General features: G+C 49.0%; 1 protein-coding gene and 1 non-coding gene across 3 annotated transcripts in view; both read left to right on the top strand.

Annotated features, from left to right (window-relative positions):
• Window positions 1-2,623: 2,623 nt before the first annotated feature.
• Window positions 2,624-2,817, top strand: LOC118631320. Its single transcript, XR_004959802.1, has one exon. It is a non-coding gene; the product is annotated as a U2 spliceosomal RNA (small nuclear RNA).
• An 8,038-nt stretch (window positions 2,818-10,855) lies between these two features.
• Window positions 10,856-15,546, top strand: part of ATP6V1C2 (ATPase H+ transporting V1 subunit C2) — a 42,130-nt gene continuing 37,439 nt past the window's right edge. The window contains exons 1-2 of one of the 2 annotated variants that reach the window (XM_036263022.1): window positions 10,856-11,007; window positions 12,900-12,967. In XM_036263022.1, coding sequence (XP_036118915.1) covers window positions 10,879-11,007; window positions 12,900-12,967 — 197 coding nt within the window. In that variant the 5' untranslated portion in view covers window positions 10,856-10,878. The remainder of the gene's footprint in view (window positions 11,008-12,899; window positions 12,968-15,546) is intronic. The other variant, XM_036263021.1, reaches the window with a different exon arrangement.

The following is a 15,546-nucleotide window of genomic DNA, read 5'->3' on the forward strand; positions in this document are numbered from 1 at the left end:
GCAAGAGAGTGGGATATCGGTATTAAAGCTTTCACAGGTGGAGCAGTTTCAGGTGATGACAAGGTGCAGGGTGTGGCCACAGGAGTGAGCAGCTCACAGGACAAGAAAGGGACAGTCATTGGCAAAGAGGAGATCCAGGTGCTTAGAGGCAGGGGTGGACGTGGCCATGAGGACACGCAAGCCACCCCTGCTGGGGCGGGAGAGAAATACTGCGTGAAGGTCAGATGCCCGCGTTTTCACTGAGGTAGGAGGGGTGACCAGGTGACGCCACTTCACTCGTTCTTCCATTCATTTGTTCATTTGCTCATTCACGAAACACTGATGGTGGATCAGCTTGACTCCATGCTGAACCAGGCAATATGAGTTTTGTCATCGTCAAGGCCCTGTCATCAAGGACACGAGTCTTTGCTTTCTCTGTCCCATCCCAGGAGGGGCAGAGGGTAGCCTCAGGGGCAAGGCTTTTCCGTGGACATGGAGGCATCTGGTCTGGCACTGGCTGTGTCCATGGGTGTCCTCAGGGGAGGCCCTAGCAGGCAGCCAAGGGAAGTTGATGTGCCACCAGCCTGCTTGCCTGAGAGATGGCTCCAGGGGACCCCGAGGGTTCGGCGTCAGGGGGAGAGCACAGAGCACTCTGGGAGGAACAAGAGTGAGGACAGCGGGGTGGGGGACAGCAGGGATGACCTGGAAGTGCCCAGGGTAAAACAGGCCTCTCCACGCTCACAGATACCTGGCTCAGGGTCACGCCAACCCGCCCCTGCGAGCACCTCTGAGTGGACTGACGCCCCGCAAGCCCCGCTCTGCGTGTCGCTGGGAACAGACTGCCCCCCTCTGCCGCAGGCGTCCCTAGAGCAGCCTTGCAGGAAATTCATGCCGCTCTTCGTGGCTTTTGTGTGTGTTGAGAACCATTGCTCCTTTGTGATCTTCTTACGCAAAATCCCCTGTAAGTGCAGTGCTCATTTTCAAATGGAAAAATGATGGCGTGCTAAGAAAGACGCTGCGGGGTCCGTCCTGTCTGATGTCGTCTGTGGGGCGTCGCTCCGGCCACCTCAGTCCACGGGGAGGGAGAGGGGCGCTTGGAGAGCCGCCTGAACGCTCACAGGTGCCCCCAGCAGTTCTGAACGGGATCCTGAGACCTCTGGGAGGTAATGCTGGGCAGGAGCCTCACTGGCACCCTCGGGAAACACCCACCCACACGGTCCCCCCGGGGTGCTGGGGCGAAGGGTGTGGCCTGTCCTCTGAGCCGACAGCAGGCTCCCTGGAGTGAAAGGGAGGCTGGCTCGGCCATCGGCCAGGAGGAGTGACCCAGAGCCTGAGCCTGTCCTCGGCCCCACTCTGTGTGGGACACTGAGCCCACATCAGGGGCCAGTGATGATTCAGAAACAGGATCAGGATGACCCGGTTTATCAGCAGAGCTGGCCTCAGGCTGAGGGCCAGGGAGGGGATGGGCAAGGCCCAACCACCCCAGCCACCCACACAGTGGCTCCCCCAAAATGTTGGCTGCTTGATGTTGACATTAAAATAGAGGTCAAATATTCAGAGAACCTGACATTCTTGACCTCTGACATTATTAAGCTCAGCGCGGTTCTCAGAATCTTAGTCTCAGCCATGTTTGCCAGCTGTTTCATGCACCAAGGATATATTATTCATGGCAAAGAAACAATACGTATTTATCAAGTAATTAAAGGTCTGATTGATACATGTATTCAATAGCAAAATATGTAACAAGATGAGCATTTGCCTATTAAACAACCATTTACTGTTCTGGGTGTTGGTGATTCAGAGAAGAGTGAGGTGTGATCCCGCCCTCTAAGCAAAGCACCGTCCAGAGATGGGGACAGACGAGTAACCCAGGATTACAGCGTCGGCCACTGAAAACTGTGAGGGGGGATGGGAGGTGCGGGTGGCGTGGGAATTCAAACAAGAATCTGAAAAAGTTTCACAGGAGGCTCATGCTTGAGCTGACTTGTTCTTTCCAGGTTACTTTTTTTCAGTAGATGGTATTTGTGGTAGCTGTATTGAGATAGAATTCACATACTATACAATTCATCAAATAAACTGTACCATTCACATTTTGCTAGCCTGCAAAGGGAGATTACTCTTTTGGGAGGTAACTTTTTATTTTAATATAATTTCAGAAATTACAGAAAAGTTGTAAGAAGGTCTACAGATAGAGACATACAGATATATGGTGAGATTTTACATTAACGGAGAGACATGTTATTAGTATTTTGAAACGTTTGAGAGTGAGTTGAAGACATTATGTCCCTTTGCCATCCCTGTTCCAGCCCTAGAACCACCCAATTCTCCCAGAAGCCCCGGTTCCTTTTAGTAGACAATGGTATTTATTTATTTATGTTTTTATTTTTTAATCCTCACCTGAGGATATTTTTACATTTATGTTCAGACAGAGTGGGAGGGAGAGAGAGAGAGAGAAAAAAAAAATCAATGTGAGAGAGACACATCGACTGGTTGCCTCCCACATGACCCCAACCGGAGCCAGGGACGAACCACAACCGAGGCATGTGCCCTTGGCCAGACTCAAACCCAGGACTCTTTGGTCGGCAGGCTGACGCTCTGATCCAAACTGGCCAGGGCGACAATGGTATTTAGAAATCAAGGTACAATAGCTTCTCGGCCTTTTGGCTAAGATTAAGTGTAGTATCCATTGTTAGCAGTTTAATATCTTATATGTCCTTTATCCAAGGACATAATATATATTAAGTGGATTTCTGGAATTGGGAGACGGACTAGGCGCTTGCTCTGTCCACTCCACGCATCGGCCTGGTATTGCAGAACATCCCCTTTGGGGAAGAAAGAAAGAAATCAAGTATGGACTATTGATGTGTTCAGTGCTACTGGTAAATCATTGCTTCCAGGCTCTCTTAATTAATAGAGCTAGGAAATGATTTATCTATCTATCTGTCCATCCATCCGTCCAGCCAGCCACCCATCTATCCTTCTATCCATCCACCTTAAAATCTAGGAGTTCATTACTGATACCTCTAGTTCCAATCCAGCAACTCAGGGTTCATTCTAGTTTTCTCTTTTTCTGTATTTGTCACTTCCTTCCCTCTTGAGAAATCTGGCTTCCATTATTCATTTGCATTATACGAGGATTGTTAACTCATGCTACTGTGAGAAGTGAACTACTAACTAGTGTGCAGCAGTGACCTTTTAACATCTTGATGCAGTCCTTTTAAGATCTAGATTGTGCATTATATTCATATCTGATCTTTTACAAATTGGAGTCTTAATTTTGCATTTCCACTTAGAATTTTATGATCGTTTCTTATGTTGTTTAATATTCCTCGAAAACTCTTCTTTTTATCCTCACCCGAGGACATTTTCCCATCTTTTGTTCAGATAGAGTGGGAGGGGGAGAGAGAGAGAGAAGCATCAATGTGAAAGGGACACATCGAGTGGTTGCCACCCACACAACCCAACCAGGGCCAGGAACAAACTGCAACCGAGGTACATGCCCTTAACGGGAACCGAACCCGGGTCTCTCTGGACCACAGGCCGACACTCTAACCGCTGAGCAAAACCGGCCAGGGCTCCTAAAGAACATTTTTAATGTCAGCATGGTTATACCATTATTAATTTTCCCGATCCCCTTTTACTGGGTATATATGTTGTCGCCAACTTTTAGTCTTTTAAAAAATTATCTTATAAACATAAATGGATGATTATGAATGTCACTTGTGTTTAACATACATACCAACACTTAGGTACACAGTGTTATACCTTTGTGACCTTTTCAAACCATTTAGAACTTCTAAAACAGAATAGATTCAAGAAGAGCAAAACATTCTCGCTCGGCTTCTTCTGCTTCTCCAGCATTTGAGCTCCTTGTTTTAGGTGATCCAAACAATACTCACTGAGCATCTACTCAGCACCAAGAACTGCACAGTGAATGAAGCCTGTAATCCAAGGTAAAAAGACCTGCTGACTGGGCCAGGGCAGGTTTGGACATTCTGTTTTCATCAGAACACTCTTACTAGACCTTGACGTCCCCATTTCACAGATGAGGAGACCAGAGGACAGAGATTGGGCACAGCTAACAGATCATAGAAATGAGACTTGAGACCAGGTCTTCTCAGCGCTAAAGCCAGAACTCAAGACCCTCTGGGGGCTCTTTGCTGTACCCCAAAGACTCTTCCCAGAAGCCCTTGCCCCACTCTACTTCCTAACAGGTCAATGACATCAAAGACATGTTTGAAGTGACTGGACGCACAAGTGACAAATGAACCACAAGTTTCCCATAAGGCGGAATCAGTATCTTCCAGAAGAACTCTGTAAGGGAGAAAAGGAACTTGGAAACCAGAAACAAAAGGAGAAAAAGAAGCAGAGAGGAGTGGGGCTTTTTTTTTTTTTTGATTGATTTCAGAGAGAGAGAAAGGGGGAGGGAGAGATAGAAACATCAATGAGAGAGAACATCGGCTGGCTGCCTCCTGCATGCCCCCCAGTGTGGATTGGGGCCCACAACCTGGGCATGTGCCCCGACTGGGAATTGAAACGACGACCTCTTGGTACAGGGGTCCACACTCAACCTATGAGCCACACCAGCTGGGCAGGAGTGGGGCTTTTAAGGTAGCTACTACTCATAACACACCTTGACTGAATACTTGGTACGGCCAAGTCGCTGAACCATATCATCTAATCCCCAGAAAAACCCTGTAAGACAGATGACTGATGTAAGTTCCCTCAGCTGACGAGTGGAAGAGTCAGAAATGTTATGACAGACGAACCTAGTCCTTTGGACAGGACTGTGCGACATACACGCAGAAGCAGAAGAATGAAGTTCAAGTCCCAGATCTACCAGGAACTGCGCTCTTGATCAGATCACTTGATCGTCTTAGGCCTGTTTCCTCATCTGTGAAATGAGGCTCACGGAAGTTCTTGCATGTTTATACCTCCTTTCATGCCTGCAGCACACCCTGCCTGGTGTTTTGTAGTCCTACCTTAGTGAGTTGGGATGGCTCAAATGTCTGTTTCCCATACTTGCTTTGCTCTACCACCAGTCTGAGAACTCTGACTTATTTTTACAGATCTCGCACTATCATGCAGCTACTGAAAACAACTCATTGCATGAGGGAATGATCAGAAGACCTTCTCCTTCACTGTGTACATTTGGGCCAATAAATCATGAAAACTCCCCAGCCTTACTTTATCCAACAAAAACTTGAAAACCATCGTGATGTCTGGGCATTGGCTGGATGAGGAAACAGATCTTTGGGCCCTTGAAGAAAGATGCTGTTGACATCAGGATTACAATGAGCCACACTTCCTGCGTAGAACCCTACAGGCCGACTGAGGAAGGAGAGGCTGTGAGAAGTCCAGGGAACGTTTGCTGAGCTCAGAGGTTCCCGGGCTGCCTTCGTGCCTCCGATTCTCGCTCATCCTCAGAACAAGCTGGAAGGCGGGCCCCCTTTTTTTCTGATGGGTGGTCTGCACTCAGCAAGGTTAAGCAGGTTATCAGATGGTCTGATTCCAAATCTGTTTCTTCAATTGCCTCACAAGGGACAAAGCCTCTTACATTTTTTTCCCTCGAGAGCAGTGGCTCTCAACCTTCCCGTTGCCGCAACCCACTAATGCGCTTCCCCGTGTTGCGGTGACCCCTGACCATAAAATTATTTTCTTTCTTTCTTTTTTTTTTTTTTTTATCCTCACCTGAGGACATTTTTCCATATTTTGTTCAGATAGAGTGGGAGGAGGAGAGAGAGAGAGAGAAAAAAAAAAACGGACACATCGAGTGGCTGCCACCTGCACGACCAACCAGGCCCGGGGACAAACTGAAACCGAGATACATGCCCTTAGCGGGAACCGAACCCGGGTCTCTCTGGACCACAGGCCGATGCTCTAACCGATGAGCCAAACTGGCCAGGGCCATAAAATTATTTTCATTGCTACTTCATAACTGTAATTTTGCTACTGCTATGAATCGCCATCGGAAATACGTGTTTTCCGATGGTCTTAGACGACCCCCGTGACAGGGTCGTTCGACCCCCTGGTTGAGAATCGCTGCTCTACAGAGCTGTCCCTCCAGAAATGCTTCCCTGGGTTCTTCTCGGCAAAGCCTAGAAAAATTCCCCGGAGCCAGTTGTAGGTGGAAGTGTGCATCAGTGCTGATTTTGACAGAGCACCTGTGGGCGCTCTCTCCATGAAGTGATAGTTAGAGAGGTCCAGAGGTGCCATCCGGGAGAGGCCCAGAAGCACAGACCAGCTCGGCCAGCCTCGTTCTTCCGGTTCCCAAACCTGACCGGACTGTTCGATCTCCCACAGACGTCAGCGGGCTCAACGCGTAACCATTGCCAACTGCAGAGACATTTCAGGCCTATCTAGCCAAAGCCAGGTTCGTAATAAGCTAGAGATGATTCAGGCTGATGGCATTTCCTGCTCAGGCTTTCTTGTTAGGAAGAGAGAGTATTCTTCATGGCCTGGGTTCTTTCGGGCTGTGGGTACGAAGCACTTTTCATAACCTGGGGGTGTCTGAAAATCCGTGGTCAAGGCACAGACTTGCAGTCACTTAGCTGCGGCTTGTGGGGATTGGGGGTGGAAAATGAGCTGTCAAATGCTGATAGCTGAAGGGAAGGGCTTTCCTTCCATGGTGGGAATGATAGTTGATATTCTCCGAATACACCAAGGGACCAGGTCACACAAGTCTTGACTGATTTCTCCGTGTTAAAGACTGATCTCACTTGATAGGGGAACCTGGAGAAAAACACAAGTCACCTCAAAACTGATCAGTATCTATGTGGCCTTTGAAAATTGCAAATCCAAACCCCTTGGGCAAGTTAGTGTGATTTTTAACTCTCCCCCCACCCCTCTCTGTTTATTTTAAGATATAAGTTGTCTAACAAGATCTCTTTATTTGCCTTTGAAATAAAATGTCTCTGACTCAAGTTCTGAGCTGTGGTAAACTGCTGAAGACATGGGTTAAACGTCACTGATAAGATAGATTTGATACATTTCTTGATCTTTAAAAAGCAATCTACAGCAGGATGCCAAGCTTTATGTATAAAATATTCATAATCTCAATCATGCCCAAAAGTGTATATCTGTTTATATGAATATGCATTAAAAGTAACAAAGAGAATTTGAATGTTAACGGTGGTAATTTTCAGCTCATAGAAACACAGCTGATATTTTTACCTCCTTCTTTATACTTTTCTATGTTTCCCAAAATCTGTATAAGAAGCATAGCATTCTCTTTACAAGCAGGAAAAAAAGTTATTTGAGGGAAGTCAAGCTACCCCTACAGCAGTAGTCACCAACTATTACAAATTTCAATTTTTTTTTTTTTTTAAATCCTCATCCGAGGACATTTTTCCATTTTTTGTACAGACAGAGTGGGAGGGAGAGAGAGGAAGAGAGAGAGAGGGAAACATCGATGTGAAAGGGACACATCGAGTGGCTGCCACCTGCACGACCAACCAGGGCCGGGGACAAACTGCAACCGAGGTACATGCCCTTAGCGGGAACCGAACCCGGGCCTCTCCGGACCGCAGGTGGACGCTCTAACCGCTGAGCCAAACCGGCCAGGGCACAAATTTCAATATTTTTAACAAGACTTTTAAGATGTGAAAGACTAGAAAGATTTATTTTGAATAGAGAGATTTTCTGTAAGACCAGTAACACTGTAGGTCCCTATTATTTTCTTTATTTTTTAAAAATCCTCACCAAGGATATTTTTCCATTGATTTATTTTTCAAGAGAGAGTAGAAGGGAGGGAGGGAGAGAGAGAAACATCAATATGAGAGAGACACATCAATTGGTTGCCTCCCTTACAACCCCGACTGGGACCAGGGATTGAACCTGCAACCCACCTACATGACCGTGACCGGGATTCAAACCCATGACTCTTTGGTTCACAGGCCGTCGCTCTAACCGCTGAGCTAAACCGGCCAGGGCTCCTTATCATTTTCTTAATCAGATATCATGGCATTATCTTGTTCCTGATTCGTCTTTTATTTTGTGAAACAAGCTAGTTAGAAAAAAACGTCTTTATAGGAAGAATGGTGCGGCTTTCTTCTCAATGCATCGCCCAGTCTCCGAGGAGCCCGGTCAATGGTGCTGAACCATGAGGCGAGGAAACCGCCCATTGAAATGGAAACCCTGGGCTCTTTTTCAGAGTCGTGACCCAGTCCTGCAGTTGCACGGACACAAGACTTGGGTCAGAGGCCTGAGCTGCACTCACAGCTGAGCCATCAACCAGCTGTGTGATACCCAGAAGTTCACACTCTCTGCGTGTGCATCCCTACCCTGGTTTATAGAGGAAGTCTGCTCCAGTTGCAGGCTTCTGTTTTCCCTGGCTGGGAGAATGGCATTACTGTGCAAAGTTCAAAATTGGAGACCCATTGTTAATATCCAACCGGGACACTCCTTCCCTGGAATTGCCACTTAATCTCCCGGTGCGCACCAGGTTTCTTCACCCTCGGTTTCAGGTGTCCTCCCTCAGGAAGATGTTGCAAGGGCTGACTAATGCACACAAGTGTCCCAATTGGGATGTTGCGGAGACAGGTGCTGGGAGTTCCAAATCCACAATAGGATTGCAGCCCTCACACTGTGACCAAAAGCCACCTTCTCGTGCCAGCACATGGGGTGACGCCTTACCCTCTTTCCAAAGATCCGACTGAACGCATTCACAATACATGGGCGAGCCTGGTTCAGTAAGGGGTAGCCCATTCTGAAGGCAGCAACCATACCTTCTTCAACTCCCTCCCCCAAAGAATAATTCTGATTAATATTATTTTAAGTCTTTCCCAGGGAGCACAGAAAACATCGTCCACAGAGAAAGAGGCACTACTGTTTCCTCCTTTACTCCAGGGGAAATGAAGTCCCAGAGTTTTCTCTTTGTTTTGCTTTTTAACATTCGCAGGGTGATTTCTGGGGATGGTGAGCTCACATCATGGAGCCGACAGGGAGCTGTCAGGTCCTCCCGTGCACAGGGCGGTCTGGAAGGGCGTCGAGGGAGGTGGGCCCCTCGGGCAGCGGGGAGTTTCCTGGGCCACAGGGCCAAGCTCTCGCCCACGTCGACAGGAAGATCTGCTGCTCCGTCCAGGTGTGTCCCCAAACCTGTGACGCTGTTGCGTTGCCTTCCACAGGTCAGTCCTGTCTTTCGGTAATTGTCCCCGAGACCCTCATGCCCTGTTTCTCGGGGCGGAGGGGGGGCGGCGGCAGCCGAGGGCAGGTGTCCCCGGTCCGGTCCGGAGAGCTTCGCCTCTCTCGCTGCTCTCGGTCACCTGCAGGTCCTGCGGGCTCTGCGACGGTGGGGACCGGCGACCCGCCGATCTCCCAGCACCCCGCCAGGTGCCGGCGCCCGCGGACAGGGGCGCGCGTGTTTTTTCTGAGACTCGAGGGGCAGCGTCCTCTCTGCGCTGTCCTCCCTGACGGCGCGTGGCCCCCGCCGGCGACAGCAGGAGGCAGGCGGCCCGGTATGCAAATAGCCGGCGGGCGGGCGGGGGACCGCCTCCCGCCCCGATAAAAGCTCGGGGCGGGGCGCCGCGCAGAAGCCGCTGCCTCCCGGGAGCCGGCCGTGCGCTCCCGCCCTGCGCCCCGCGCCCGGCTCCCGGTAAGGACGCGGATCGGGGACCCCGGCAGCAGGAGAGACGCGCGCCTCTCGCGCCCTGTGTCCCTGCGCCTTCTCCGGCGGGCACCAGGGAACAGGCGCCTCCGCGGCGCCCTCCCCGCGACCAGGCAGGTGGCATCTCCCAGGTTGTGCACAGGCCAGTTTGTCCTCAGGCCATAAGAGAGGCACTGCGACCAGCGGTGTGCGCGGGGTTAGGAGGGACTACGCTTATCTTGAGTGGAGTGAGATGGGTGTCGAAAAGATGGACGTCCAGGATGGGTCTCTGCCTACGTCCTGTCTTCTCCCCGGCCGGTTGGAGATGCTTTCGGGGGGGGGGGGGGGGGGGCGCGGGCGAGGGAGAAACAGAGTGAGGGGAGAAAGGTGTGGGTGTGTACACGTTTGAATGAGCAGAACTAATGGACTTGGGAGGCCGCAGACGGAGCAGAAACTACCAGCCAGGCCCAGCCTGCCATCCACTCCGCAGAGTGACACCTGGTCTTGTGGAAACACAACTTTAGTAGTCCCTGCTCCCACACTTTTTCTTCTTCTTATTTTATAAAAAAGGGAGTCCTTCTGAAGTCTTTTTTTAAATTATTGATTGATTTGAGAGAGAGAGAGAGAGAGAGAGAGAGAGAGAGAGATTCTTATATATCCCTGAAGGGGGATCAAACCTGAAACCTTGGTGTATCTGGCCAATGTTCTGACCAATTACGCTGCCCTGTCAGGGCCAAACATCTATTTTGAAAGCTAGTGCCCATCTCAATGTTGGTAAGTGAAGATCTGGGGTTTGCCCAGGTGGCCTATTGTAAAAACACCTTGTCTCATGTCTGCCTCCACTCCATCCTGCATCCCAGAATATGCAACGTGGAAGGGAGAAAATATCGTTACAGAAGGTCCCCGAGCCCAGTGTGCTGTCTCCCTGGTTCACGATGTCAGGCAGGGTTCTTTCACTGGACTGGGGAGAGTGGAAGGAAAAGGAAGCGTGCCTCCCTCCCCTCCCCTTCTGAACAGAACCACCTAGGGAAGGACAATTTGGGGGAATCTTCGTGAAGACCTGAGGGCTCTTCAAGTGGAGAGAAGAACACAATGCCCGGCTTGTGCAAGTGGGTGTCCTTGGAATGATGAAATCTGAACTGGAGGGTTAAAGGCACAAAGAATAGGAAACTGGAAAAGGGACAGATTTCAGGGAGGACAACTTCCCAGGGAAAGGCGTGGTGAAAAGTGAACGTTTGACACTTCTCTCCTCCTGTTTCTGTGCGTGTGTGTGCCTGCGGTTCTGCTCAGTACCAGGATAGAAGAAGACTGGAAACATGTCAGAGTTCTGGTTAATTTCTGCCCCTGGCGATAAGGAAAATTTACAAGCTCTGGAGAGGATGAACACCGTGACCTCCAAGTCCAACCTGTCTTATAACACCAAGTTCGCCATTCCTGACTTCAAGGTAAAGTTCCTGGGGAGGAATGAGGTGATGGATTGGGAGGAGGTGGTGTCTTCTGGAAGTCACGGGGAAAGTAAGGACAAAGGCAGCAACACTGAGAATCAGCCTGGGGGTGAAAATGGACAGTGGGAGTCAAGGTCTGGATGGGACTTCATACCATAGCCCCAAATTAGTCACGGTACCTATGGACTTAGAGCGATAGGACAGAGTGAACGGGAAGAGGGGAGGTAGGGAGCAGTGTCTTCAAAAAGTGGGAGGAGCATCTTACACACTTGAGTTCTTGGGAGTTGCTTTCAGATTCTTCCTGTTTCGTCTTCACTATCTTTGAGGACCAATAATATAGTTTAAGCATGCAGCTTGGAGAGTGTCGGCCTTGACTGTGCTCTGGAATCAGGAACAGGGCAGGGAATCCAGAATCCCTCTGGTTCTGTTGGAGAAGCAGGTGGCAGAAAGAGGTTTGGCAGTGCATGAGTGTCTACGAGTTCTTGCACAAGAGGACAAAGTTGGATGGAAAGAAACACGACAGAGAAAGATAGGCACCGTGCTCCCACCAAAGAGAGTGGGCTCTGTAAGATCGTGGGTGTCCAAGGGGAAGAGTGTGGTGAGAGCTGGGAGGATGGAGCCAGTGCGCAGAGCCGGCTCTTCTAGCGCACGCCCTCCCTGTCGCCTCTCCTGAACCTCAGTTTGCCCCTTGTTGGCTGCCACACTTGTTGGTGATGCTCGTGTTTATCAAGCAGTATGCTGGGGACCAGGAACTTGAAACGTATCATCTCAAACCTTTCCAAGTCGCACCTTCGAGATCAGCAGGGCCTAAGAAAGGGCACCGGGGTGGTAGAGCTGGTTAAGCAGCAGCTCTGGATTCTGAACCCAAGTCTTGCTGACTGTTCAAGCCGGCCTCTGTTTGCCCAGTGACAGGTGTGACAGTGAGTCAATTCAACACCCACTCATCATTTACCCTTTGAGAGGCACCGCGCTAGCCTGGAGGGGACAAAGAGGGGAAAATATAGGATCCCCACCCCACGTTCTTAAAATCAAGCTTCTTGGCAAGAAGCAATTTCACCTACCAGAGCTATCCAGGCTCCAGCATTTCCTAGTTACTTTTTAATATCTGACTGGTGGGTGATAATGTGACAACAGTTTTTTCTTCTGATCCTGTGACCAGACCTTTAAATACAATTTTGGACTGTATTGATTTCCACACGAAGAAGCAGCTTGTAAGTAGTCTGAAAAGAAAAGGACCTCCATAAATGAAGGCATGGGAGGAAAAAGCTGTCCCCTGCCCCAGCAAGATCATTGTTAGGAACCTCAGAGAAGCCCTGGCTGGTTTGGCTCAGCGGTTAGAGCATCGGCCTGTGGTCCGGAGAGACCCAGGTTCAGTTCCCGCTAAGGGCATGTACCTCAGTTGCAGTTTGTCCCCGGCCCTGGTTGGTCGTGCGGTGGCAGCCACTCGATGTGTCCCTTTCACATCAATGTTTCTCTCTCTCTTCCTCTCTCTCCCTCCCACTCCACCTGAACAAAAAATGGAAAAATGTCCTCGGGTGAGGATAAAAAAAATATATACCAGCTTGCTTGCTGGTCTATTCCTCCTCTGCTATGGGGATTAATCCATGACTAGCAGGTCACCATTGTAACAGGAAAATGAGCTGAGCAGGCCATGACATCGTAGTCACTTCTTCCTATGGCAGAAATATGATCATTTATCCTATTGGCAAAAAAAATAAAAAAAATTATTTTTAAATTTCCAAATCCACTGATTCCCTTAAGAACTCTCCCCCGTTTCCAGTTTGGCTATTGACCAAGGGCAACTGACTCGAGGCGGAAGTTACAGAATTGCCTGCCTTGTGATGAAAAGGCACCTCACTTCTGAGCCTCTAATTTCTTTACGATCTTTCCAGGTGGGGACCTTGGATTCCCTTGTTGGCCTCTCCGATGAGTTGGGGAAACTCGATACCTTTGCTGAAAGGTAAACTATTTCTTATTTACTACATACAAGCGGGAGTTGGACATTGTTGTCAGACGACACAGTGCTGGCTTTGGCTGAGCCCGTGCTTGCTTAAACCAGGTCCTTGGAATCACGAGAAGAGCCAGGGTGGGTCTGGGGAGGTCAACACCAGCATGCAGGGTCCACTGCACAGTTTTGTTTGCTGGAGGCAGTTTTAAAAAAAAAGTTTTTATTGATGTTTAGAGAGAGCGATAGAAACATCAATGAGAGAAACATCGATTGGCTGCCTCCTGCACACCCCCAGTGGGCATTGGGCCCGACTCGGGGCTCCAACTGAGAATTGAACCTGTGACCTCTTGCTGCATGGGGGGATGCTAACCACTGAGCCACACCAGCTGGGCAGTTTTGTGTGTGCGTGTTTTTCTTTAAGGGGGCTGCCTTCGAACTGAAGAGGACTGTGGCTCAAGGTGCTGACACACTTAGATAATGGGTGCAGTTTCCCCCAAGGCTTTTTCAGTGTTTTGTTCGGGTTTGTTTTTGTAGCAACATGCGCGCCTAGTAAAAAATTCAACAACAGTACAAAAGGAAAGCTATTCAGTGAAAATTGTTTTTCTCTGACCTGCTTTCCTCTCTCCTTTCCCCTTATTTCTCCTCTTTTAAAGCAATGTTGTTACAATTTTCTAGGAGAGCCTTCCAGAGACAGCTAGTACATGTAACTATGAATATACTCTTTACAAAAAATTTTTTTTCTTTATTGATTTTTAGAGAGAGAGGAAGGGAGAGGGAGAGAGAGATGGAAACATCAATGAGAGAGAATATTGATTGGCCGCCTCCTGCATGCCCCCCACTGGGGATCAGGCCCACAACCTGGGCATGTGCCCTGACCGGGAATCGAATCAGCGACCTCCTGGTGCAGGGGTCGATGCTCAACCACTGAGCCACACTGGCCGGGCTGAATATATTCTTAAAAATAATATCATACGAATGATAGCATGTATTCTGCACTGTACTTTTCTCACTTAATCACATAATTAGAAGCAGGCTGGTCCCTCCGTGCACATTCTTTTTACTGGCTGCATGACCTTGAATAGATGTTGCCTTAATTTATTTGAATTTCCCTCTGGATGGACATTTGAATTTTCTGGTCTTTTGTTTTATAAACAATCTAGAGTGACCGTTCTTTTCTGTACTTCTCTGTGCAGACGTGGAAGTGAGATAATTAGAAACGGTGGGTCGCCCTGGTGGTTTGCTCAGTGGTTAGAGCGTTGGCCCGCGGTCCAGAGACCCGGTTTGGTTCCCGCTAAGGGCACGTACCTCGGGTGCAGTTTGTCCCCAGCCCCGGTTGGGGTCATGTGGGTGGCAACCAGTCGATGTGTCTCTCTCACATCGATGTTTCTCTCTCTCTCTTCCTCTCTCTCTCCCTCTCGCTCTATGCAAAAATGTCCTCCGGTGAGGATAAACAAACAAAAACAAACAAAACAAAGCAAAAAGAGACGCCGGGTCAGAGTGTCTGCCTGTGCAGTGTGACTGTCCACATTGCCCTCGAGACATGGTCCCTATCAGCACTCCCACCAAGAGTGTATGAGGATATTTTAGAGTCTGAAAATAATTTGCTGTCTAAAAAAACCTTTACAAATCTAGGGCAAAATCACTGAAAGGATTTCTAGATCACAGAAAAGCATGCAACAGAATATACAAACCACCCATAACTGTGCCGTCCAGAGATAACCATTGTTATATTTGCAGTGTGTACATCCATTTTTTTCTACACTTAAATATGTATGCATACATATATTAATGCGTATACACCTCATAATAAAGGTGACATCATTTTATAAATATTTTGTAACTTGCTTTTCATATCCTGTTCTTCTGAGCTCACCATGAACTATTCCATGGTACTATTATGCCATATGGATTTGCCATCATTTATTAGGTGGTTTTAGAATTATTATCTCTTATTTGGGGGAAGATGAAAATCTGTTTGGCCAGGGATTTTTTTAAAGATGCAGGTGTGATAGGTGAGGAAATAGCCTTCCAGGGCCAGGTCGCACCCCCCGGAAAGGGCCCAGGCTTTGACTCTTGATCTCTGGCTCCATGGGGGGTTCCGATCCTCAGGGCCTGTGGACACGCGCTGCTTCTTCTTGTCAGTGGACTGGGGATATGGCTGCTCCTGTCTTTTCTAGTGCGTTTTTATGGAAAACGAATAATTGGGAGTTCTAGTGGTCAAACTTGGAGGATTTCTAACCTTCCGCATTGGTGCCCTGGGCCGGGAGTTTGGTTCTCTGCGTGCAGTACCCACTGCCTGTGACTACGAGGACTCCCTTGTCACTAACGTTTTGCTGTCTGTGGGCCGTCCTCGTCACCAGGGAGTTTGCGGCTCTCAGTCTCCAGGAAGAAACGAACCTTTGGCTTTCTCATCCGTGAAAGGGGGTGACAGTGACCATCTCGGTGCTTCCAGGGAGAAGTGAAGGGGAGTGAAATCGTGTTAAATCAAGTATCATCAAATCCCAGGACACGATCGGTGGCAGTTGAGAACAAATGGCCTGATCCCTAAATGTCAGCTCCTTCCTTGGGCTGCTCTGCGTGGTGGGTCTGAC

This window comes from Molossus molossus, unplaced genomic scaffold (assembly GCF_014108415.1).
Source record: "Molossus molossus isolate mMolMol1 unplaced genomic scaffold, mMolMol1.p scaffold_m16_p_15, whole genome shotgun sequence".
Classification (NCBI taxonomy): Eukaryota; Metazoa; Chordata; class Mammalia; order Chiroptera; family Molossidae; genus Molossus; species Molossus molossus.